The sequence below is a fragment of the Xiphophorus couchianus genome, chromosome 7, assembly GCF_001444195.1.
Source record: "Xiphophorus couchianus chromosome 7, X_couchianus-1.0, whole genome shotgun sequence".
In the NCBI taxonomy this organism is placed as follows: domain Eukaryota; kingdom Metazoa; phylum Chordata; class Actinopteri; order Cyprinodontiformes; family Poeciliidae; genus Xiphophorus; species Xiphophorus couchianus.
The window spans coordinates 19457831-19480397 of NC_040234.1; the positions used below are offsets into that span (position 1 = coordinate 19457831).

A 22567-nucleotide genomic window follows, 5' to 3' on the forward strand; every position below is an offset into this window, starting at 1 on the left:
ATTTGATAGTCAAGTGATGAAATGCTATGTAGTTTTGTGTATGAAATCTAAATTTTTAGGTGTAAATAGACAAAAGAATAATTACAACTAAATACATTTTCATTTTAAATATGCTGCCTGAAAGAAGGGCACCACATTTGCGGGTGTTTCCATTATCCCTTGGTAGCGCTAATGGTAAACAGGTGGAGTTGTGTTAAATTGGAGCTCTCCGAGGTCCTGAACTCACAGGAACAGACAGGCAGCAGTCAGTTTTTCTTTTTGTTGCTGTTGTTGTTGTTTTGTTGTTGTTTTTTACGTCTTCACCATGAGGATGCGGGGTGTAATTATAAATTTGTTGCACAGTGGAGCTCGACAGGATGCTTGAGAGAACCTCTGTTTATACATGAGAGGGGAAAAAAATGGTGTGTGAGGGCGTCGTTTCAGGAGAGCGGGGTATCACACAGTCTTCAGTATGACGCAGTGTAAGAAAACAACAACAAAGAAAGACGGAACCTATTTCATACCAAAGCAGAACATTTGTACAGATAGGCTGTTTGTTCTGCTTTTCTATATAACTGCCTTAAAAATCTCCCACTTTAATTCAGTTACTTGCATGTATTCTCATCTCCTCCCCACCCTCACTTTCTTCCTTTCCCTCTCCTATCACCCTCATAGCTCCCCCATTTCTTTATCCCACGACAATAACAACATTTGGCCACGAGTCACCAAACCCATTCGTTCCCATACACTCTCATGAATAGATCCCATCATCCCCCCTACTGCGCGGAGGGAATGGTTCAACCCGCTGAGAGGGAGAGAGAGAGGGAGACTGGGCGCACAAAGGAAGTGCACATTCTGATCGTTCTGAATGGAGATAATTGGGTACATGATGTAAACACGGAATAAATATCGAAAGGCGTCGTTCCATTTTTTTTTTTGCCCCCCTCCGTCCATCCGCCGCAGTTGTCCATTAAAGGTGTTTAATAATATATGAGGTAGTAGCTATACTGGCTGCGCGTCTGTCTGTGCAGAGAAAGAAAGGCAGCCAGAGAGAGAGGAACTGAAGCCAAGAGTGAAGGAGAGGGAAGAGGAGTTGAGCTCTGTTTCATCCTCGCTTTGATGAGGTTTCTGGAGTTTCCCGCCTGCTTTGGAGACGTGATGTTGGACTGCAAAAGCTAACCAAGTTCAACGAGGGACGGGATTATTTTTTTCTGCGCTTTGGAGCTGCGAAAATGACAATAGAAGAGAACGCCAATATGTTGCATTTGTGAGGTGAGTGAGATTTCTTTGTTCACCGCAAATTACAGTCATTTCAACTATAGAACGCGGAGCTTAAAATAAAAACGACTTTTTAATTTAGTCTTTTGTTTTTCTTTCTTGGTGAATGAACAGTCCACCTTTATCACAGCGCAGCTTCTTGGGCAGGTTTCCCTGTTGTCCGTGCATGGCTGTCAGTTTGAACCGTGGACACATGGCGCCTCAGTGCTGCTATTGTTTTTCCTCTATTGTTTTCAAACCGATGCCTGAGAGAACATTTGGTGCTCCACAACGAGAGACGTGGGCGCTCCGAGACCACTCACAGGTCACATATCAGTGACAGCCACACGGATACTTTCAGTGTGTGAGGAATACATAATGGAGAGGAGAATAAAGGATAAATTTAACTCCACTGGGCATAACGAGGTTGGACACGGAGTAAACATAGAAAGTCAAATTGATTTGCGCCTCTATCTATCTATCTATCTATCTATCTATCTATCTATCTATCTATCTATCTATCTATCTATCTATCTATCTATCTATCTATCTATCTATCTATCTATCTATCTATCTATCTATCTATCTATCTATCTATCCTCTGTAGTTGATGTGTCTAACAGCTTCAGAGACTTGGCCATTTGCCCATTCTTCTTTCCAAAGTATCTCAAACTCAGTCAGGCTGGATGGAGAGCATCTGCTGACAGAAATATTGTCACAGCTCCTCAATTGGATTTAGCTCTGGAGTTTGACTAGGACATTCTAAACATGGATAAGGATTGGTACAGGAATACTTACTGCAAAAGCCTTTACATGACCCAACAAAAACAAAACAATGTGGACTCCCAGCTATTGCTAAAGTCCCAGTTATTTAAACTATTTAAGGAAGGTAGAGTTTCTTAGTCAGCTACCCAGAGTGAGAATCAAGAAAGAAAGGACAGGCTGGACCAAAGCCTGTCAACATTTTTCGACTCTTAATTTAATTTCTCACCTGAAACAAATTCAAGCTGAATGTAAACACCACTAGGACAGTTGTCATCCTAAAATATTCAATCAAAACTTCCTGAATGACCATTTCCAGATGGCTTTATGGTTGTGTAATTTATTCAGGTATTGGCTACATGTGATAATCCTTCATTAGTTGAAAATGTTCAAATTAATTATCCAGTCAGTTCTACACTGGGCACGCTTTGAAGCTCTAAAACATGATAAAATCAAACTATTTCCACAAATCTGACAAATGATTTGATTTTTTCCTAAATTATGAACAACGTAAAAAAAAAGAAAGAAAGAAAATGGTTTCTCTTAACTGATGCCTCTTAAAAATAAATGGAAAATAAATGGAACAGTAACTTTAAAAGTGAGGTACACACTCAGCAGGAATTTTAGTGTACTTTTACAACCTATTATAAGCATTGATGTGAACCATTTCACTGCAGCCCTGGCTTTAGGTTATTATCTTGATGGAAAGTGAACCTTCTCTCTGTCTAACAGCCTATAACTTGTTTCCTAGGACTCTCTGATATTTAGGAACATTTATCCTCCTGTCAACTTAAACCAGGTTCTCTGTTCCTTCTGAAGAAATGCATTCTCAAACCATGATGACATCACTACCATCTTCACAGTGCATACTCGTTTATTATCATACATTTTTTATAAGGCTTTCTTTCAAAAGATGCTTTTATTTTACCACTCTTCCCGTTCACAACAAACCTTGTAGTTATCTTGTAATAAGATTCCCCCTACTTGAGCTGTGACTTTCTGCAACTCCTGCAGCTCTACCATAGATCACACCTTAAGTCCCATGCTACTTTAACACTCTCAACACCTCGCTTGTAACCTCACATGGTCAGCCATTTATTATTCCTTTATAGTCGAATACTGTGGTATGTACTGTAGATATTAGTTTGCATACCATGGAGGCACTGGATTTTGTCTTGTCTCTTGAGAACCTTCAAAACTGTTTTTACTGCTGTGCATTGCTTTCTGACATAACCGTTGAAACGTTTGATTGTAATGTGGCAAATGTCAAAATTTTTAATTGGTGTGAACATATTTGCATGGGACTGTGATGCGGAACCATGGTGCGCATAGTTCTTGTACTGACTTAAAAAGAGATACAGAAACAACATAGAGCACAGTAATCAATAAAGCTAAATATGAAAAGGAATAAAAGGACACTTAAGTTTTTATTAAATGGCATTCTGTCAAAATCATACTTTTGTTTTGGTCTGAAGAAACCTCGGAAAGCGTCCTGATGTCTGCCTACAGGCATCCTTGACTTGAAAGTTGTTTTTCCTTAAGAAAATTCTCCTCCAGTTTGTGATTCATTTTCTGAGCTGATATGTCTGTTCAAACAGATAACCTTGAGGGGAGTAAATAGATAAAAGAATCAATTCTTGCAACACGCAATTGACTTTATGTCTCTGTTTTTTACTGTCACATTATTTTTTTTGTTTCCAACACAGCATGTCTAGAATCATTGCTGTTTCACCAGAGCTCAGCTTCTGATCTACAATAATAGATTTAAAGACAGGAAATTCATTAACATTAAGTGTAATTCATGATGATTCACAAAAAGATCCTCTGTGGTATATTTTTATTATGTCATAGTACGGACATTGATATTGCTTGACTAATGACCCATTTGCATCCCAGAGACCTTTGTATTTTAATACTACATTGTTCAGCAAAAAATTAACAAGGCAGAGATACTGGGGAGCACAAAGTAGCTATAGAGATGTGTGACATGTATTGAAATTTAAACCTACACATTCATCCCCCAGTGAGTTTCCCATATGGCACTTTCCTGACACTTATGTAACCATTACTGTGAGCCAACCAGTCCTCAGACTTAGGACTTTAGCCAGAGCGACAGGCTCAGTTGATGAGGAGTCTGGCCAGATCTGAAAAGCTCCTTGTCCTTATGGCATCTCTCTTTTATCAAAAGCGTTAAGTTATACCCTCTCCAGAAAAACAGTCTGACGCCTGAAGACAGAAAAGGAGACATTTTTAACATCATAAATATACAGAAGAAATATTTCCATTCCAACACTTTAATGATAAAGGACAGATCTCACCACCAAAATAATTAAAAGTTAGAATCGAAAGCTAATCTGAAAATCGATACAAGGCAACTTATCATTTATGTGGTGGACATCACTGAGATACTGTCCACCCTGACAAAGAGTTATATTAGTGTGGCAAACACAAGCTAAAAAAAACGATCAGAAACTGCAGAGACTCGTGTCTAGTGTGCAGAAAACAACCTTTGTATTTTTCTTTATTTCTATTTAGGGAGGAGGTCAAACAAGGTGGATGGGGAGCTTTGAATTGTGTGTGTATATTTGGAGTTTTAGGAGCCTAAGCAACTGATATATAAAGTTTAGAGGAAATAAGTACAAAAAGTGAGTGTTTCTGGTATGTGTTTGTAGAAAAGATGTGAGCTCAAAGTAGGGGAAGCAAATTTAACAGAGAAAGGAAATTAAAGTATGACTGAAAGGGTAAAAAAAATCTATCCTAATATCATTAACACACATTTGAGCTTATTTTATAAACGACAGTCAAACTGTAAGAAAGGTGTGGTCGGATATGTTTTCGTGTTAGTTTTCAGCTCACAAGTGTGCTCCTTCACATTATAAGAGCACCTCGGGCAAAATTCTCCACACAGATCTGTGCACCATCAGCATGATGCAGATAGTGTCATGTTGGGAGCCTCTGGTTTCAAACAGCTCATTGAAATCCCAGTGTGGAGCAACCCTCTGGCAATGCAATGCACCATGTTGCATGTTTGTGTTTGGCTGTTATATTGTTGCTGGAAGGGTCTTTGCATACCATCACAACAGACACATTAGTGCCTTTACCTCCTGCCACATAGCAGGTTCCAGTAATTTCAAATATTGCGCCTTAAAAAAGTATTCAGACTGCTTGTGCTTTTTCAAATCTTTTTTTATGTAACAAGCAGAAACTGTAATGTATACTCTTGAAGAAGGGGTATTATGTAATATCAACAATTCTTTTAGCTTTATAGCATGTTATAATGGTATTCCCTCATACAAAAACATACCTTGATTCTATCATGCATGTTTGAAAAATCCTTGGCTCTCCCATGGCAACCATTCAGGGGAGTCTAATCGCTTGCTCATGCAAAGTGCTGCCTATTTCCTCAAAGCCCCTCCATGAAGCTGGGGTCTCCGGCTGAGCTGCCGCCTCACAGAGCACCCCCCCGCCCCCCCTCCCCCCCACACACACAGCTCCTTCAGACTAGCGGCAGTAGCAATTTGCACACACCTGGTGGGATTGTGCACCTTCCGTGCTTATCATAGAAACTACTTTTCAGTCCAAAGCTCCAAAGAACGCAAACAGCATAGTGAAAAGGCAATGTTGTGATGACATGCTGAAGGTGGAGTGTCAGAAACAGCAGGGACTTCTTAAAGAGACGGAGTCTAAATTCATGTCAAATTATGAAGTCAAATTTCTTTTAAGTCATGTTTGATATCTATACAATGTTTTAACAGCTGAAGGTAACATAGTTACTTGCTTGTGCTATAAAATGACACTATGTGCCTGGAAAATTCATAATACTGTCCCTGTAAAATTTTATCAGGCACCAACACAAACAAGCACCTAATTATAAATCAGTAGAACAAGGATACACAGAATGAAACATTTCATTTTTTCCAAATAATAATAATTTTTAAAAGTGTGCTGTGTTTCTGTGTTCAGTGTTCTTTACACTACCTATAAATAATACCCATAGATAAAGTCTAGTGCTTACATTAGTCTTCAAAAGTCAGTTGACTCCACCTGTGTGTACGTTAATCATCTGAAATTGGAATATGGCAAAACAGCAAATGTATTAGGGCATCAACAGCCCTGGCAAGGAGAGCATTAAAACTGCTTTATTGTAACTCTGAAGGAGCTGCAGAGATCTACAGCTCAGGTGGGAGAATCAGCTAACAGAAATGCATTAAAGTTGGTATTGTACTTTACACGATGTGGAAACATCCAAGGGATATGATAATTTTGCATGGTATTCTTTTTGTGTTTTTCGTAGCAGATTTGTTCACCCTTTCAATTTAAATTTCTGACTGGATATTTTTGTTGAGTGATGTGTATGTGTGTGTTGGTGTGATTACACTGAAACTGGCTAACAAATTAAAGTGGTTGAAGCAGAGTTTGCATTGAAATTCAGTTATTCAGGACAGGCCTACAGAGGGACAGGATGTGAGAGGCACAGTTAATAGAAACAGCAGGTGATGTGAGTGTGTTAGTTCTTTTGCTCGCCCCTACTTCTCTAAAACCTACAGCTTGTGTTTTGCTAGCGGAAGTAAATTGAATTCATTCACTCCAGGTCTCAGCTTGTGCGAGGCAGCCATTAATAGAACAGAATAGTTTATTCACCCCTTTGACAGTTTATATTCCAATTTTATACCCACACAAAGCAATTTCATTCCAGCCTACTTTATTTTATGTGCACAAAGAAATCTATCCGTCCTGTGATTTTATTCTTGCTAGGTATCTTAATAAGTTATGCAGATAAACAATCCTAGAACTATTCAAAGCAAACATGTAGCTATAGGAAGTTAATTGTATCTTTTAAGACTTTTTTTATTACAGAGATTTTCCATTAATTGTAATTTTGATCGCCATTTCAACAGTTGGGTCTTGTATATGAAATATTATGAGGTTCTAGCTTACACAATTAAATTCAAACTCTTCCACTAATACTTTGCACTTCTTATTTAGAAATGTATTTTCTTCCATTAGCATGCAAATGTTGAAGTAACAATTTTCAAACTTGCATACTTGTATATTTAACTTTATACATGCAACAAAAACTAACTGGTAACTATTACAAAGAAAAGTATTTAATTACAATTAAAGACTATACTCAGAAGGAAAGATTCCTTAAGTTTACTAGTACTCTATTAATGAAAGCTTTTACCATCGTAACTTCATTTTGTCATGATTTAGAGCAGTTGTCTCTATTCAAACAATAAGGCGTTTGTTGTAATCTCCACTGTACAGGGTTGACATAATGACATTGATGCAGTCAGCGGCAGGATTCTCAACTTTCACTGTTTTGAAGTAGCAACAATTCAGTTTGTGAGACAGCTTCAGGGCAAAGGATGTGGGCCAATACTGGTGTGGTGTTCTCAAAGCTGTGGTAGATTAGACAAGACTTATGTGAAACAATTTGCTTCACCGGAGCTAATCATATTAAAACATCTCCCTCTACTCCACTCTAGCCCAGACCAGAAGCCACACAATATGGGCCAGCGGCCAAACACCCATATTACTTGATCTTTTGCATCCCTGCTGTTTTATCAGCCCAAATACTGGAGGAATTACTGGTTAAAAACAAAAGTGTTTTTGCAAATAAAACAAAAAAACTCTGGCCTCAAATATCTGAATATGATAAAAAAAAAAAAAAACTTAAAAAAAATACATTGTACTTCAAATTGTCACATTCCTGCTCTTGAAGAGACACTTTCAGGCGAGGTTGGAAAAGGCAATGAATCCTTGTGAGATTGAAGACAAATTTAATGCGGTCGCTTAAAGCAGGTCCAGTTTTCAGCAAAGCAGTGAAAAGAGGAGGGATGGAGCCAAGTGGCTGAAAGCAGCTGAGAGATACTCAGTGCTGAAAAGAGGGACGGAGAAAGACGGAGAATGAGCTGTAATCTGATGAAAGCCTCTTTACTCCCATGTCACCTCTCCTTCAGGCCATGAGCAATGACCAAGGCTTACATATGGATCAATGCTGAGGCCACCAAGTTTAACACACACACACAGTTACATACACGTTACTTCAGAGGACATAATTGCTTCTCGTATTAAAGTTCCTGTAACAGAACCTTTGCTTAGTTAGCCACCATAAAGTTTGTTCTTTTTCGTACATTTGAACAATTTTTAAAGCATCCTCTTTCAGCTAAGGTAAGTTTACCTACCTTAGCTGGTAAGTCTAAGGAGGAGAAATTTTTATCACAAAGCTAAGGCAAAGGAAGGGTTATCCAGACGTTTTGTGGTGACTCTGGACTGAATTTTATTAATCTAATCCAAATTTCAAGAAACATAAACTGAACAAACTTGAACCAGATGATTACTTTGAACAGAGCTTCTATGAAGCTATGTTTACACTGGAATCATTTATTCGGTCTTTCATAATGAAAGAATTTCAAGAAATTTTCCATCGGTGAGCTAAAATTGATGGTGTGGAGTTGTTCGTTGTAACAGAAAAACCAACTGCCAGATTTAGCTCTCGCCCAACATCAAATGAGCAGTGACAAATGTCGATCAGTGTCACGAATTTTGGGGGGAAATCAGTGCTGTGTGACAGCAGCTGCAACCATCTTCTGACTGCTGTTCAGTTTACTTCAACCATGAGAGATTCCACTGCTTTTTCCTTATAACCGCTTACTGTTTTCAGCATCTGACTTTAGTAATAGGTGCTTCAAGACTCAATCTTGTTCATTTATTGTTCCTCTGATGTCTCTGTCAGAGCAGTTTGATGGAACTCTGTTGCAGCTAGAAGATGTCTTTTATTCTCAACTAAGTTTCTGTCTTTTTGTAGATAGTGGAAATCAGATGCAAAGAGCAGACAAGAGCTTTTTTTATGGGTCATTATGAAAATTCAGGATGACATTTACACATTTTCAATAACTTTTTGGCATTCATGGCGAGCTCCAAATTCCAAAAGCTTAAAATGTGAATCAGTCAAACACTGACTGGGACATTTTGCTTTGACTATTGGTTCTTTAAAACACACTGATTTGTGAAATCTTACTTTGTTTTGTTAAATCTGAAATTTTGTGTTCTTCATTTTCCCAGTAGTATTACCAAATTATCGTGTCTCTTATTAACCAAATAATGTTTCTCTTTAAGCTGGGGTTATCATTCCAGTCCTTGTATTAGCAGGAAGACCTTCTCTGAAGTCGCTCGTGAGATTGCCTTGAATGTGTCACAAAACCTATTTTGTCAGTATCTCTTTTCCATTTAAAAATATATATTTTGTTAGGGTGTAGTGCATGTGTTTACTCCTTTATTTTATTTGTGAGGAAGTTCTTAAATTTGTTTAAATTAAATTCTCACATTTGTTCAAAAAGGAACGTCAAAACCATTTTCCTGAGCAACAGATACAAAATTACAGAATCCTACATGAGCGATATTAGATTTTCTATGAAGTGTCAAGGTATAATTCATCTAACCTGTTCAGTTATATTGCTTAGCTGCAGGACTTGGATATCCAATATATGCAGAATCTGTACAGAGGGTAAAATTTCCATCTTGGCAAGCCAGTCAATCAAGGATGCAACAGTGAAGTTATTTTCAATGAAGCAAGGCTGTCTGCTCCTTTCTGGTTACTATGCCAACTGTGATGATGGGAGGTGTAGTTCACGATTACTGTCCAATCTACTTTGTTATTATTCCTACATCATTTTCATCTGGAGTGAAGTTGTTGACAAATTAATGGAATATTCTGTCTGTAAAATACATTAGATAGCAGACAAATCCCCAAAGCCCACTCACTGCACTTAAAGCAAAACATCCAAACATCCAAAAAGCATAACTAAGCAAAATATGCTTAATACTGCATGAAAATAGTGAATGTTCGGACTTCTACTACTGATAGCATGTTTTATTTTTTAAGTGAGGCATTTTTAGAGTTTTTTCAACTGTAACTATGTAAGAAAACATGCTGCAAGTCACTGTATGTACGTATAAGCGGCACATCAATGTCAAATCCATCATCTCTCAAGAGGACGCTATTTTGGATTACAGAGGTCAATAGTAACATGTACAGATTTTAGTAAGCTGCTCTCATCATCATTAAAATAAAAATAACATCTTCAAAATGATGTCTGACCAGAAACAGTGTAATCATTCAGTAAGTGAATCCAATACCTATAAACATACATATACAACATTGAGCAGGATTGGGATGACAGTTTCATCTGTGATTTGTATTGAGTCCCAAGCAGACTATTTTTCTGCTCATCCCCCCAGCTGCCAACGCAGACAAGCACACAGTAGTAGTCTTCCCTGTGGCAGATGGCCTGGATTGAAGCTCAGTCATACTGTTAGTAATCATTAGATCAGCACTCATATGCTCATGCATGCTCTCACTTTCTCTTTTCCTTCAATGCTGCATATAAATGACAACACTTTTAAATGTATTGTTTTCTCTACACTAGTCAACGAGGAGTTAGACATGGTAAGCAGCTGTATGGATAGGAAGCAAACCTGTGAAAATATTTCAAACCAGAGAAATATGAGCATCAGGTATTCTGAACACAAATTGTTGATGTTGGAGTTGACTTTTTTTTTGCTGCCTAATTCATGAACAATATCTAATAGTACTTCTTCAGTGCATTTATTTTGTACTGTACATCTAGACATTGCACTGTTGGATGGGGTTATAAGACTTTGAGTAAATTAAAATAATGCCCATCACATTTTGACTGCAGCAATTTTTGGCTTATCCAGATGCTGCAAATTAATTTAGTAAAGCAAGCTGCTAAGTTGATCATGTTTTTTTTTTCTTTTTCTTTTCTCATCCTTGTATCTATAATACTCATTAGCCTCATTAAGCAAACAAGCTTGACATTTGGGTATTAGCTTCAGTGGTATTAACAAGGTTTAACTCAGTAACATTTCACTTAAGAATGATCGGATGTAAGCTGCCGCCACACTGTTTCTGGTTTTGCCAAGTGTTCTGATACCTCCAGTATTCGAGTGGGTTAGTGACCAAAGCCGCCCTTATAGAACTAAAATCTGTGAATATTTGGGGCTTTTTGTTATAACTACCTATTTCAGTAGTTCACACACAAATATAAAGTAATAAATTAATATGCATTAATATCCACAGTGGAAACCGTCTTAGCACCAGAGCAGAAGTTAACGTCTACTTATTTCTTTTTCCGCTACTGGGAGGACTGTCATGAAATGTGGTGAGTGGTGGTGAGAAAGATACTGAGGACCCAGGTTGGGATGAAGAAGTGATGATTTAATGACGAAAATACAAATCCAGAAAGTCCAGGCAGCACAGATTGAGCAGGAGGCTAAAAGCTCAAATTCTGGTAGCAACTGGTTACAAAATAACTGACAGCAGACATGACTAGACAGATACGACACACTGGTACGACAAGGACCCAACAAAGACACAGAAACACAGGTAGTATTAAATACACAAAGGGTAATCACGGAACGAGACACACCTGGGAACAATCAAGGGGTAGACAGGACAACACGGAGACTCAAGATACAGAAACCCAAAAATAAACACACAGAAGACTCAAATCAACACAGAAAAAACCCAATCCTGACAAAGGCAACCAATCCAGGAGCGCCAAGAAAAAAAAAAATGGTGCTTCTGGAAGCGTTAGGCAATAAAATGATGAAGAATGATGTTTATGAGGCACTCTCATGTTTATGAGAGTGCCTCATAAACATCAAAAACAGAAAAAAGATCTAGCTAATCTGCCATCTCATAAATCTAACCAATCCAAGTTTTCATCATGCCATGGTGACTCAGTTTGTACTGTACAGACAGAGTGTGCATAGTGAGGCAGGGTACAAAATAAACAGAAACATTTCAATAGCTTTTAGTTAAATTTCTTGCAGTGTCAGAATATTTCTGTATGCAGGGCATTTTTGAGTTGTGATGGTTATGCCCTAGAAATTTGTTGCAGTATGGCTCCGCTTGAGATAAAATTATTGCACAGTGCTTTAAAATGTATTTACTAACTAGCTTCTTCAAACAAGATCTTAGTATGCACAAAAAACACTCAAGTGCTGAATTTTTTTAAGACAGCAAAAGCTGTCCACTCCAACTCAAAAACAGGTATTTTCACCAGCAATAGTCAGGCATGATTACTCTCACACCTGGACATAGTAAAACGGTAGCTAGAGCCAATATCCACTAATGATGAAAATACTGAATATAGTGGACTTTGGCAAGTAATATGTTCCATTTGCATTGTCCTGCTGTTCAGCATAGCTGAACTTTAACTACAAAATCATTGCGAGGAAAAAAGTGGCCGATTCACAAAACTGATTACCCAGAAGTCCATGACCTTGTTTAGCAGTTCCATGGCAAATACAGTGAAGTAATAGATAAGAAAACGTAATAGAGCAGAGAGAAATGAACAGAATATGACCCAAAATGAATAATAAGATGTCCATGCTGCCTTGGGAGAGAATACATTAAAAGTTTATGCACTCAAAGTACACAACATAGGTATTTGAGAGCTAAACAAGTGGATTTTACATTTTATATCCACTTTAATGCATACACAATCACCTCTGAGAAACAGAGCCTGGTAACTGTCACCAACTCCAGAAAATATATTGTCAAAATATTTCTTGGACCTCTTTGCACAGTACACAGGAAATTGCTATTCACAGTATGTACTGCTTTCTCATCCAAAGAAATGACAGCCATGTGTTTTGAAGCAGTAATCTAACAGACGGATTTCTCAAATCTTCTACAAATTTACTCCGAATCAACTGCACTCCTAGATAGCAGAGTAAGTTTTGATTTGTTTTGTTTTTCTTTGCACCAGTAAGTTGAATATTTAACTCTTAAAAAAGAAGACTGATGAAAGCTTGTTTTTGTTTGTCTGTTAGTTTTGCAAAATTGGAAAATGAGGTGAGATTTGCAATTCACATTTCTGACTGAACTTTTCTACAGCTAAAAATTGTGGCTGCTATTCTTCTCTCCTATGACCAACTCCACCGACCTCCAGCAGGAAGAGCAGTGTGTCCCCGTTCTGGTGATGCTCTGTTGCCGCCACTCAGTGTGCGGCCTTTGAAATATTCATCTTGACACACATACACAACGCATAGAAACTCACACTGGCCTGACACTTTCAAATGCTTCATGTTTTTCTTCCTGACAGTTTGTTCTGTATCAGCAGAAGATTAGAAAATATAATTCATCTCACAGCAGGGTCTGTGGAGTAAAAACCTAAAAAAAATTTAAAGAGCCTTGCAAATACATATTCATTTCACACTGCATATTTATGAGAAGATTTGATCTTTTTTTAGAAGATTCTGTCAAGATTTCATATACTTGGTTCTGGGGTTTTATTAATGTCATAGAAATACAAAATCAAACAGTTGCTCTGCCAGTAATAATGACAAGATGCATGTATGATGTGATCTTTTTTTCCCTACAAGTGTGGAGTTAAAGATTAGGAAGGTCAGCACAGTGGCAGAAGCAAAGTCATGCTTCACAGTGAATGATAAATGCAATTTTTGCCCGAAGTAAAAGCTGTTATATAGCAGGAAAAAATCTCAAAAACCTTTTTGCAGTGCCAGCAATGTCCGTATGTGATCTGTACCCTTGCAGTATCAAGTTCTTTTTTTCTTTTAGAAGAGTGGATGAAGAAGCAGCACACTGAATAGAAAGCGCATCAACACGCAGAAAAGTTATTACATCGCCAGTGGTTTTGTTATGTGACCTTAAATTATTGCCCATGTTGTTACAGATGATGGAAGTAAGGACTGTGTGCTGTGATTTGTGTCAGGGGTGCTTAGGTCTGATTCAGGGTTGTTTGTCAGTGGGAGGCAGAAGAAGCCTGCAAGGCATCATTTAGATGTTGGTTTTAGTGCAGCATTCACACACTACAGCTCATGAGGGAGCAGATGAAACGCATAATTATTATTTTTTTCTGTATTCTGAAAACAATGTTTAGACTCACGTACCAAAATGCTATATTTTATTGCTTTTAGTCATCATTTTGTCTGCTATATATATTTATTAAGAACTTAAACTCATGTGTAATCAGTTAAGGAAGTAGGAGATTTATTAGCAATACATAACATCAGTATATGCGTACAAATGCAGTTGCCATAATCTATCAAAATTTATGGATGCACAACAAAAACGTGACCAATTTTCTGTGGGAACAAAGTGCTTAGTATAAGATTTATATTGTTTTATAAATATCTTATCACTGCAAAGAGCAATCACGATTAATACATCATGTGACGTCTTTTCTTAACTGGTTTATCAAATTCAAGTACGCTTGAAAGTCCCCATGACCTTACAAAATAACTTAAGCTCAGTCAGATTGCATAGAAGGGATCTGTGAACATCAATTTCCAAGCCTTGCCACAATTTAATTTAGTTCTTGACTTTGACAGGGCCATACTGACACAAATAAATATGGTTTGATCAAAATATTCCATTGTTTTTCTGGCTCTGTGGGTCATTGTTCTGCTAGAAGGTGAACCTCTCCACATCATAATGCCGCTTCCACAACGTTCTGCAGATGTTTTCAGAGTGATGTGCGGTGTTTTCTGCAGCAGGTTTTCATTTGACATGTTAGTTTTGGTCCAGTGCATCATCTTCACAGATTTGCTGTGTCTGTTATGTGACTGGTGGCAAACTACAAAAGAAAATTCTTACAGCTTTTAAAATAACTTTCATCTTACTCTCTGCAGCTCCTCCTATTAATTAGACGATGGCTGCAGGTATTCAGCTAAACTGGATTTTATTTACTTAAGTCTTAGGTGAGTGGTTAAAATGAATGCATGTCACGCTTCTCACATTTCAAGAGTAAAACCACTTATCATTTTCAATAGCCTCACTGTATGTAGTTTAGACCAGCCTTGTTGTTAATTTGGCCATTAGAAGCAAATAGATGAAAACAACCAAACTGCAGATTCCAGATTGCAGTGTAATGACGCTGCTGATATGCTAACTTACACATGATGTTATCTGTTAATTTTTGGTCTAGACTTTGTCTCAGCAGGAATTACAGCAGAATTACATTTTGAACTTAGTGAGGACAGTGAACTTAGCTTAGAATCTGTAAATGGTGAATTATTAAAATAAATGTATTTGTTTTAATCTATGTGAGCTGAGCATATATTTTGTGGTTGGTTACTACAGCAAGAAAGAATAGTCTTAGGCTATACTACTCATGAGTAGTAAATCAAGCGCTTTCAGTGGAGAAATCCTAACATTTGAGTCAATTCTAAAAAGGCAGTAGCTGAAAAGGGTCAAAGGTCAGGCCTCTCTACAGCTAGGAGTCTCAAAGGAGGCCATCATGAATTGGCTCTGTACATTCCCATGGAGACAAGTCCTATGACCCATTTGCAAGGTCTTACTCTTTCTGCTAGTTGTTATAGCAACAGTCACTACGTGACGTTGTTGCATAATATGCTATTCCTTGTCCTTCTAACCTGACTGGTTGGCTTTTATCTAACTGTACCACAACTATGTGGCTGTAGCTTGGGGTGCTGCTGGGGTCACTGCAAAATGTGACACAACATTCAGCTTGAAAGGTCAAATGTAGACTCTAGAAGTTTACTCTTGAATTTATGACAGTTTTCCATATGGGCAAAGGATTTTGAGGAAATTAACATTAACAAAATGTATTAGTTTAAATAAAGTGACAAACACAGTATTCATCTGCCTCATCAAACATGTCTTGGATTTTTAAATTGAAGATTTAGTTAAATTTTAACTTCCAGTGATTAAAGTTACAAGTATGTTTATAAGATGATGACTCTCTACATTTATCTTTGAGAGTGTGAACAGTTCTAATGTTAACAAGCTCGTTAGCAACGGCATGGTATCCAAGCAACAGCATACATTTTCCAAGAATTTATCACTTTACACTGGGAAGAACTTTAGGTCTGCTACCAAATTTGAATGCAGCAAACGTACATCAAGAAACAACATAAAGAAAGAAATGTGCAAGTCTGGCATAATGTAAACTCTGGTTCAATACTGCAAATTTTAAGAAGTCAATACAAGAACTGACCTAGAACTGGTACAAATATTCTGCTATTTTGGCAGCTGTACTCCGATCTACAAGCATCTAAGACAAATATCCTTTTTCATCTTCTAGTTTGTAAAATAACAATCTCATGTGCTTAACAGTTTTTATGTATATAAATTGTTTTGCTCATAGTTTGCAATAGGGAGTCTTTAATCTGCCATGCTGATGAAATTAAACCTGTTCTGCAAAAGAAATGCCAGAGATCTTGGACACAGTTTCATCTTAGATTGTGCCTTTTGATCAACAAAAACAAATGTTTATGATTACATTTAAAACACAATACCCCACTAGCTAAAAGTTACTACAAATATATATATACATGGATATTGTGTTTGTAATTGCAGGAAACCTCTTGATGTAGGTGTAGATTTGTTTATTATTAAAAAAGACAGCAAAATGAACTGATGAAAGAAAAATTAAGTTTATTCATCATTCATCTACCACTGGCGTGGAGGTAATAAGCATACCCCATCCCCATCCTTGTGGTGCAAATTTTTCTTTGCATATAACCTGTTTAAAATTCAAACTAAACAGATTTTCTTTCAATTAGGAACTGTAAATCTCAGTTCTGAAAAACATCCAAGTTTTCCCTGGTGTGACTTGTGTTAACAAGCAGCTGAATTAAAGCTTTGGTAGAGATTTTACATTTTTAGCTGTTTAGTTTTGCAGCCTCACCAGAAGCTCTGTTTGTTTTTAATGTGTTAAGCTTTCTATTTTTTGCTATAAAAAATGTTTTGGCTTCATAAGCTGACCCTTTTTTTAAGTATATTTTTACTATAGTTTATTTTTTGAGGTTTTTGCTATTTTCCTTTGTCCTAAATGCAGGGTACATTGAAGCCCATTTTGTAAAGTAGGTGGAACAATACATCTTTCACTTTGCACACATCCGTTTTACAATCATTAATTGCAAATAGATTTTGCTCTTTTCCAGTGCTCATGAAATAATTAATATGATTATTAGATTTTTTTTCTTTCTTCTTAACGTCCTGTACTTATTTAAACACTACTTCATGATATATTTTTCTTTAAAACAGAGAATATTGACAGTATGTGTACGTGCCTTTCATCTTTTGCTTCGTCAATGCTGAATAACAGGAGTTTATTTTTCCTGTCTAATCACATATAGCAATTTACTAAAGTATTTACACCCCTTCAGTTATTATATACTTTGTCATGTTTAAATGGAACTTGACAAATTGTGGTTTTGTGATTTTCAAAATGAACATATTATAAATAAAGTTATGAAAAGTGTGATTTGTATATAATCATTAATCATTTCCTTTGACACCTTGAAGTAAAATTAAGTTCAACCAACTTCTAACAGAAGTCACCTAACTAATGAATAGAGTTTATCTGTGTTATTTCACCTCCGGTATAAACACAGTTGCTCTGTGACGGCCTCGCTGTTAGAGAGCATTGGAAATCAAAAGGTTCATGAACACCAGGGAACACTGTAGACTGGTGACTAAGCAGTGTTAGGTTTGAAACCAATATCCCAACCATTGAACATTTCACAGAGAATTGCTTATTTTATCATCTGGCTGAACAAAGATTTTGTACCAGAGCAAAGATTCACCTTTCAACATTTCTAAACATTCAAACCTGAGTGACAATAAAATGGGTCTCCACCTCTGGTTCTCAAGAGCTACTATCCCGCAACTTTTAGATGAATCCCTGGCCCAATAGACTTGAATAAAATGGCCAAATTCCCTTAGCATGTCATTCAGCTCTGTAGAGGCCTGGTAATTAGCCATTCATTGGATCCAGGTGTGGTAGTAGAGTAACGCACCCAAAGGTTTCAGGCTGGTAGCTCTTGGAAAGTATTCACGTTAAAATGGCCCTGTTGGAGTACAGACCAAAAATAATAACTGCTGCTAAAATGTAAACATTGCAGTTCACAGTCGATCTTCATCCAATCTGAATAAGCTTGAACTGTTTTGTGTAGAAGGATGGGCAAATGTTTAATTTCGTCATTACAAAAAGTTATGCAAAGACATACCTTAAAAAACTTGCTCTAAATGGAGCAAAAACTGTTAAAGGTTTTGTAAATATACATGCATGCCACATTTTAAAATGTCCTTCGGATATGACAAAAACGTGAAAGAGTTCTAGGTGTACAAATTTTTTTGAAAGCACAGTCAAAGTGTGTGTTCACCATGTGCATTTTCTATTTTTGAATGATCCAGACAGGTGTGAAATAGGAGGAATAAAAAATGTGGGTCTGTTCTCTGTTGTCAGACATGAAGAGTTCACTGACCTGAAGAAGACAACCTTTTGAAGGTAATGGATACAGAGAAACAACTCTTGACATTTAACACACAAGCCTCTAAACCCAACGTTCTTCAGAATACCAGTGTTTTCTGTCTGAACATCTTAACCTCTACCAAGATCTAATTGTTTTGTAATTGTACATCTAAACAAGCCAGATTATTGTCATTCAATATGCAGTTTTTAAGCAGACATAGAATGAACATAACTACAAAGAGCAGTGGAAGGATATGTTTTGATAAGCTCAGGAAAGGGTTGATAAAGCCTGACAAACCTTTCTGTCAATGAAAGTACATCTCTAAACCAGGTAGGCCACAGGTAAAATATGGCAGGTGATATTATCTCCTAAATGAGTTGGTGCATATAATAAAACACTGATGCTTTTATTAACATGTATCCACCGCTGAGTGAGCGTATTGATTAAGAAGGTCTTAATTTGTGTCTCAACTAGAAATTTAACCACTGGGATTTGGTACGTGAATGAATGTGGAGCTGTGTGTGGGCGTTTGGCTGGCAGCAACAGTCTGTGGTACATGAATCACACACTGCACTGCATCTACATTAAAAATGTGTTTTAAGATGTTTTTTAAAGCATTTTCCTGCTGAGCATGTGGGACATTTCTAAATCTTTAAAACATCTAGCAAACATATTTTTAAAGTCTATTCAGAGTCCAACACATTTATCAATGTACAATTACAAAAGAAGAATGTTTTAAACTTTTTTTTTTTTTTTACGTTTTTATTCTACGTGAACGACTGAAATGCATTTATTCTGTTTGTGCAGAATTTATGGGGTTCTTAATGCTGATGATTAGCTCTTGTGCGTTTTTACCGACCACCATCAGAGCAGAGATATGCCAATTAGACTTTTTATTATAGACACCCAGATAAGAGAAAGAAGGATACTGGATGTATTGAACAAGACGACACGTGTTTCTTGATCTCAGGAAGTCAGCAATGAGCAAATATTTGTCTGAAAGACATAACAAGACAGAACAGGGATTCCCATCTAAGATTGTTGATCTGAATAAAATTGCAATTACATCAAAGTGCTTGTATATGCATAACTACTGTCAGTAAGCTAGGAAGTAAAAGTATTTAAAAAATACTTTTTAAAGAATTAATATTAATGTTAGTGTAGGGACGCGTATTGTTATGGAAGTGTATTGCTGTCATGGAGGAAAATAAATTTTCCAACATAATTTTGCTGAACCACAAAACAGTAAAAGCCTCACAGTCATAACAACGCCTTGAACATTTAAACAAAGCAGCTCTGATTAGCTCCTATAAATGCCTCTTATTTGTTTTCTACTGAGTTGTTTCAAGTGAGTTGTCAGAGTATATGACGACTTTTAAGTCTTTGAGAGCAATTGCTTTATAAGACATATGTAAAACCCACGAGGTATTTTGTACTTGTGCCACAATTTCCAACGAAATGCTAATTTATGCAAATGCATTCGGTTGAGCTTTCTATAGCAACTATTATTTGTGCTGCACCATCCTCCCTGACTATTTGTAAGAGAATGTTTATGTACATATTGGTCAGCAATGGTGGCTGCGTTGCATTTCATCTTAAGTAGTACTTATGCCAGCTTCTCTACTCAGATGTTTCGTTTTTCAAAATTATGGCACATCATTACTGCAATGTCAGCACTCACAGCTGAGTACTTAGAAGAGCAATCAATAATGCTCCTCCTCTCTTTCTTTCATGCCCTCATTCATTTCCAGTGCCCCTCTCCATCACTCTTTCTACACGCCTCCTGTTTGTAGGCAAACACGTCTCCATGGGTGAGGTCCACTGAGCCAGGAATCCCTGTGTCTCTCACCCCTCCCTGCCTTCCTTGCTACCCTTAAACCCTTCCCCCCCTCAAGAGGAGCCACAATGACTTCCACCAGCCAGCTTCTGGGTTTAGCCGAGATGGGCCTAAAGTGTGACCAGGAGATCGAGAGGAGGTATGAGATTGTGCCCTCGGTGGTCTGCTCCATGTGCTGCCTCTTTGGAATCATCTACTGCTTCTTTGGTAAGTGAAGCCGTGAAAACAGAATGCCAGCATTAACTTAATGTGAAATTCAAAATGAAATTTAGCACTACTGTGTTAAATAGTTATCAATAACCTGAAACCAGTTAGTTTGTATAAAAAAAATGCTATAAATGTAGATACATTTGTCATAGAAAATGGGTTTAATTCAGGCACTAAGACACAAAGCTTTGTTTTGAGGGTTAGTTTGTGATCAGGCTGAAAATAGAATGTATTAGATCATCAGTAGGAAATTTTGGGGTCAACACACAATGGAGTAATGAATAAACAATTACAGAAAATATTTCCAAAGGAACAATAATATCATACAGTGCTTTACAAATGCACTGCATAACTCTGAACTTTTCAATTTGTGTCAAGTTACACCCACCAGTGTGAAAGTATGTATGTGGTAGACAAAGACAAGATTATTTTAAAGAGGTGGGAAAAGACACATTTTTCAAAATGTGTCTTTTATGATTATTCATCATAAACTAACAAGTGAGGTATTGATTTATTTTCTCTTTCCCATTTACTCAACTACCCTTGAAAATATATTTTATGTTTAAGAAATTTGAAAATGATTTATGCTTTCAAATTTGTGGTTCTGACTTTACAAATGTGTAAAAGTTCAGAAGGTGTGAATACTTTTATAAGTCACTGTTCATCTTTGCTTTCTGCCTTTGAAGGGATTGATGCTTCTTTATCAGTGGTTACAGTTAGACACAAAATGTGTCCACACACCATCTGAACCACACATTTAATATGCTTGACCTGAGCCACCACCCAGCAGTTTCCACTGTCAAGCAAGAGCAGTTCATGAACAACCCATAATATTCCCAGTTATAATACACAAGAGCAGATGTGCTGCTTCTTTTTGTCTCCCATCCATCAGCTCATATATTTTGTTTGAAATAGCTTCACTCATGTGAGACAGAGTCTGCTGTGATTGGTCAACTGATAAATTAGAAATTGTGAGAGGTGTCAAAATAACCACAGGTCAGGAAAATAGAGTGGGAATCATTCATACCCCATGTGATGAATCAACTCAAAGTAGTGAATAACTGTAAATTTGAAGGGAAAGTGTATGGTCTTTATGGTTTTTTTTTACAAATTATCTGAAAAGTGTTGCATCATTTGGATATCTAATGTAAACAGAGAGCACCTGTCAGAAATGTATTGACAATATAAATACAACTGTTTTTTGAAGGCCTTAATGGCTGGTTAGAAAACATCCCTTTTGGCATCTTGTCCAAAAAATCAGTTCCAGTTTTAAAGTAGTTGTATAAGTACCAGCTCTTTGTGCTTCCACCAGGAGAAAAACTTAGTTCTAGCACCATAAACCACTGCTATCCCAACCCCTGAGTTCGTCAGACTGGTAATTAATCTTATCATAGCTAGAGTCAGTTAATTAGGTTTGAGTTTACAATCATCCTGATCATTTTTTTGGCAATACATCTAGTTGGTGCTAATAAGTCTTTCCCTAAAAGAATATAAAGCATCTCAAAACATAGCTTTAGGTTTAGAGCTAATAGGGCTTTTCAGCAGGTTGTTGCATTCAAATAGAGATGCACTGAGGCGTGTAGACAGCATGAAGATTCAATAAAACCCAGGTGAAACCTATTGTCAGATGTTACATTATAGGTAAGCTGCTCAAAAACTTAGCAAACACAGTAAGCAGCACTGCATAGATATACATTTCTAGAAACAATGAAACAGAAATGTTTTATGGAGTTTTAGCATTAGAGGAGAAGATGATAGTCCTCAGGTCTATCATAAAAAGCAAGGGAATTGTATTCATCTAGCACAATCTATACAAGTTAATTCAAAGCGCTTGAGAGGAAAATAAAGGAACAAAGGTAAAGAAAAATGCATGAGAAACAAAAAGGAAGATGAGTTGGTTCCAGAACAGAAGATTATATAAACTTCATATCACCCTTCCTTGATTTGTGTTGGTCCTAGGATAACAGAGTAAAAGTCTCTGATGACAACAAGGTTCTTAAGCTCATGCATGACAAGCACCTCTGAAATATATTAGGTCCCAACGCCATTTGGTGCCTCACAGAACAACAACAAGAAACTCTTTATTCTAGAGAATGATTTCTAAAATAGTAATAAACTCAATGTTAGAATTATTGTCTGAGTGGTAACATCTGGGATTTTTCCACGGTCTATGGTTTTAGCCTCTTTTAGGGATAGGGTTAAGGTGAGTGCAGCTCTGTCTTTAGTTTTTGGGACCAAGACCAAAAA

General features: G+C 37.0%; 1 protein-coding gene across 4 annotated transcripts in view; it reads left to right on the forward strand.

Annotated features, from left to right (window-relative positions):
• Positions 1-726: 726 nt before the first annotated feature.
• Positions 727-22567, forward strand: part of tmem198aa (transmembrane protein 198aa) — a 45131-nt gene continuing 23290 nt past the window's right edge. The window contains exons 1-3 of one of the 4 annotated variants that reach the window (XM_028023160.1): positions 728-1251; positions 18270-18311; positions 20028-20320. In XM_028023160.1, coding sequence (XP_027878961.1) covers positions 20182-20320 — 139 coding nt within the window. In that variant the 5' untranslated portion in view covers positions 728-1251; positions 18270-18311; positions 20028-20181. Of the gene's footprint in view, positions 1252-18269; positions 18312-18808; positions 18829-20027; positions 20321-22567 lie in introns of those variants that run through there. The other 3 variants (XM_028023161.1, XM_028023159.1, XM_028023162.1) reach the window with 3 other exon arrangements.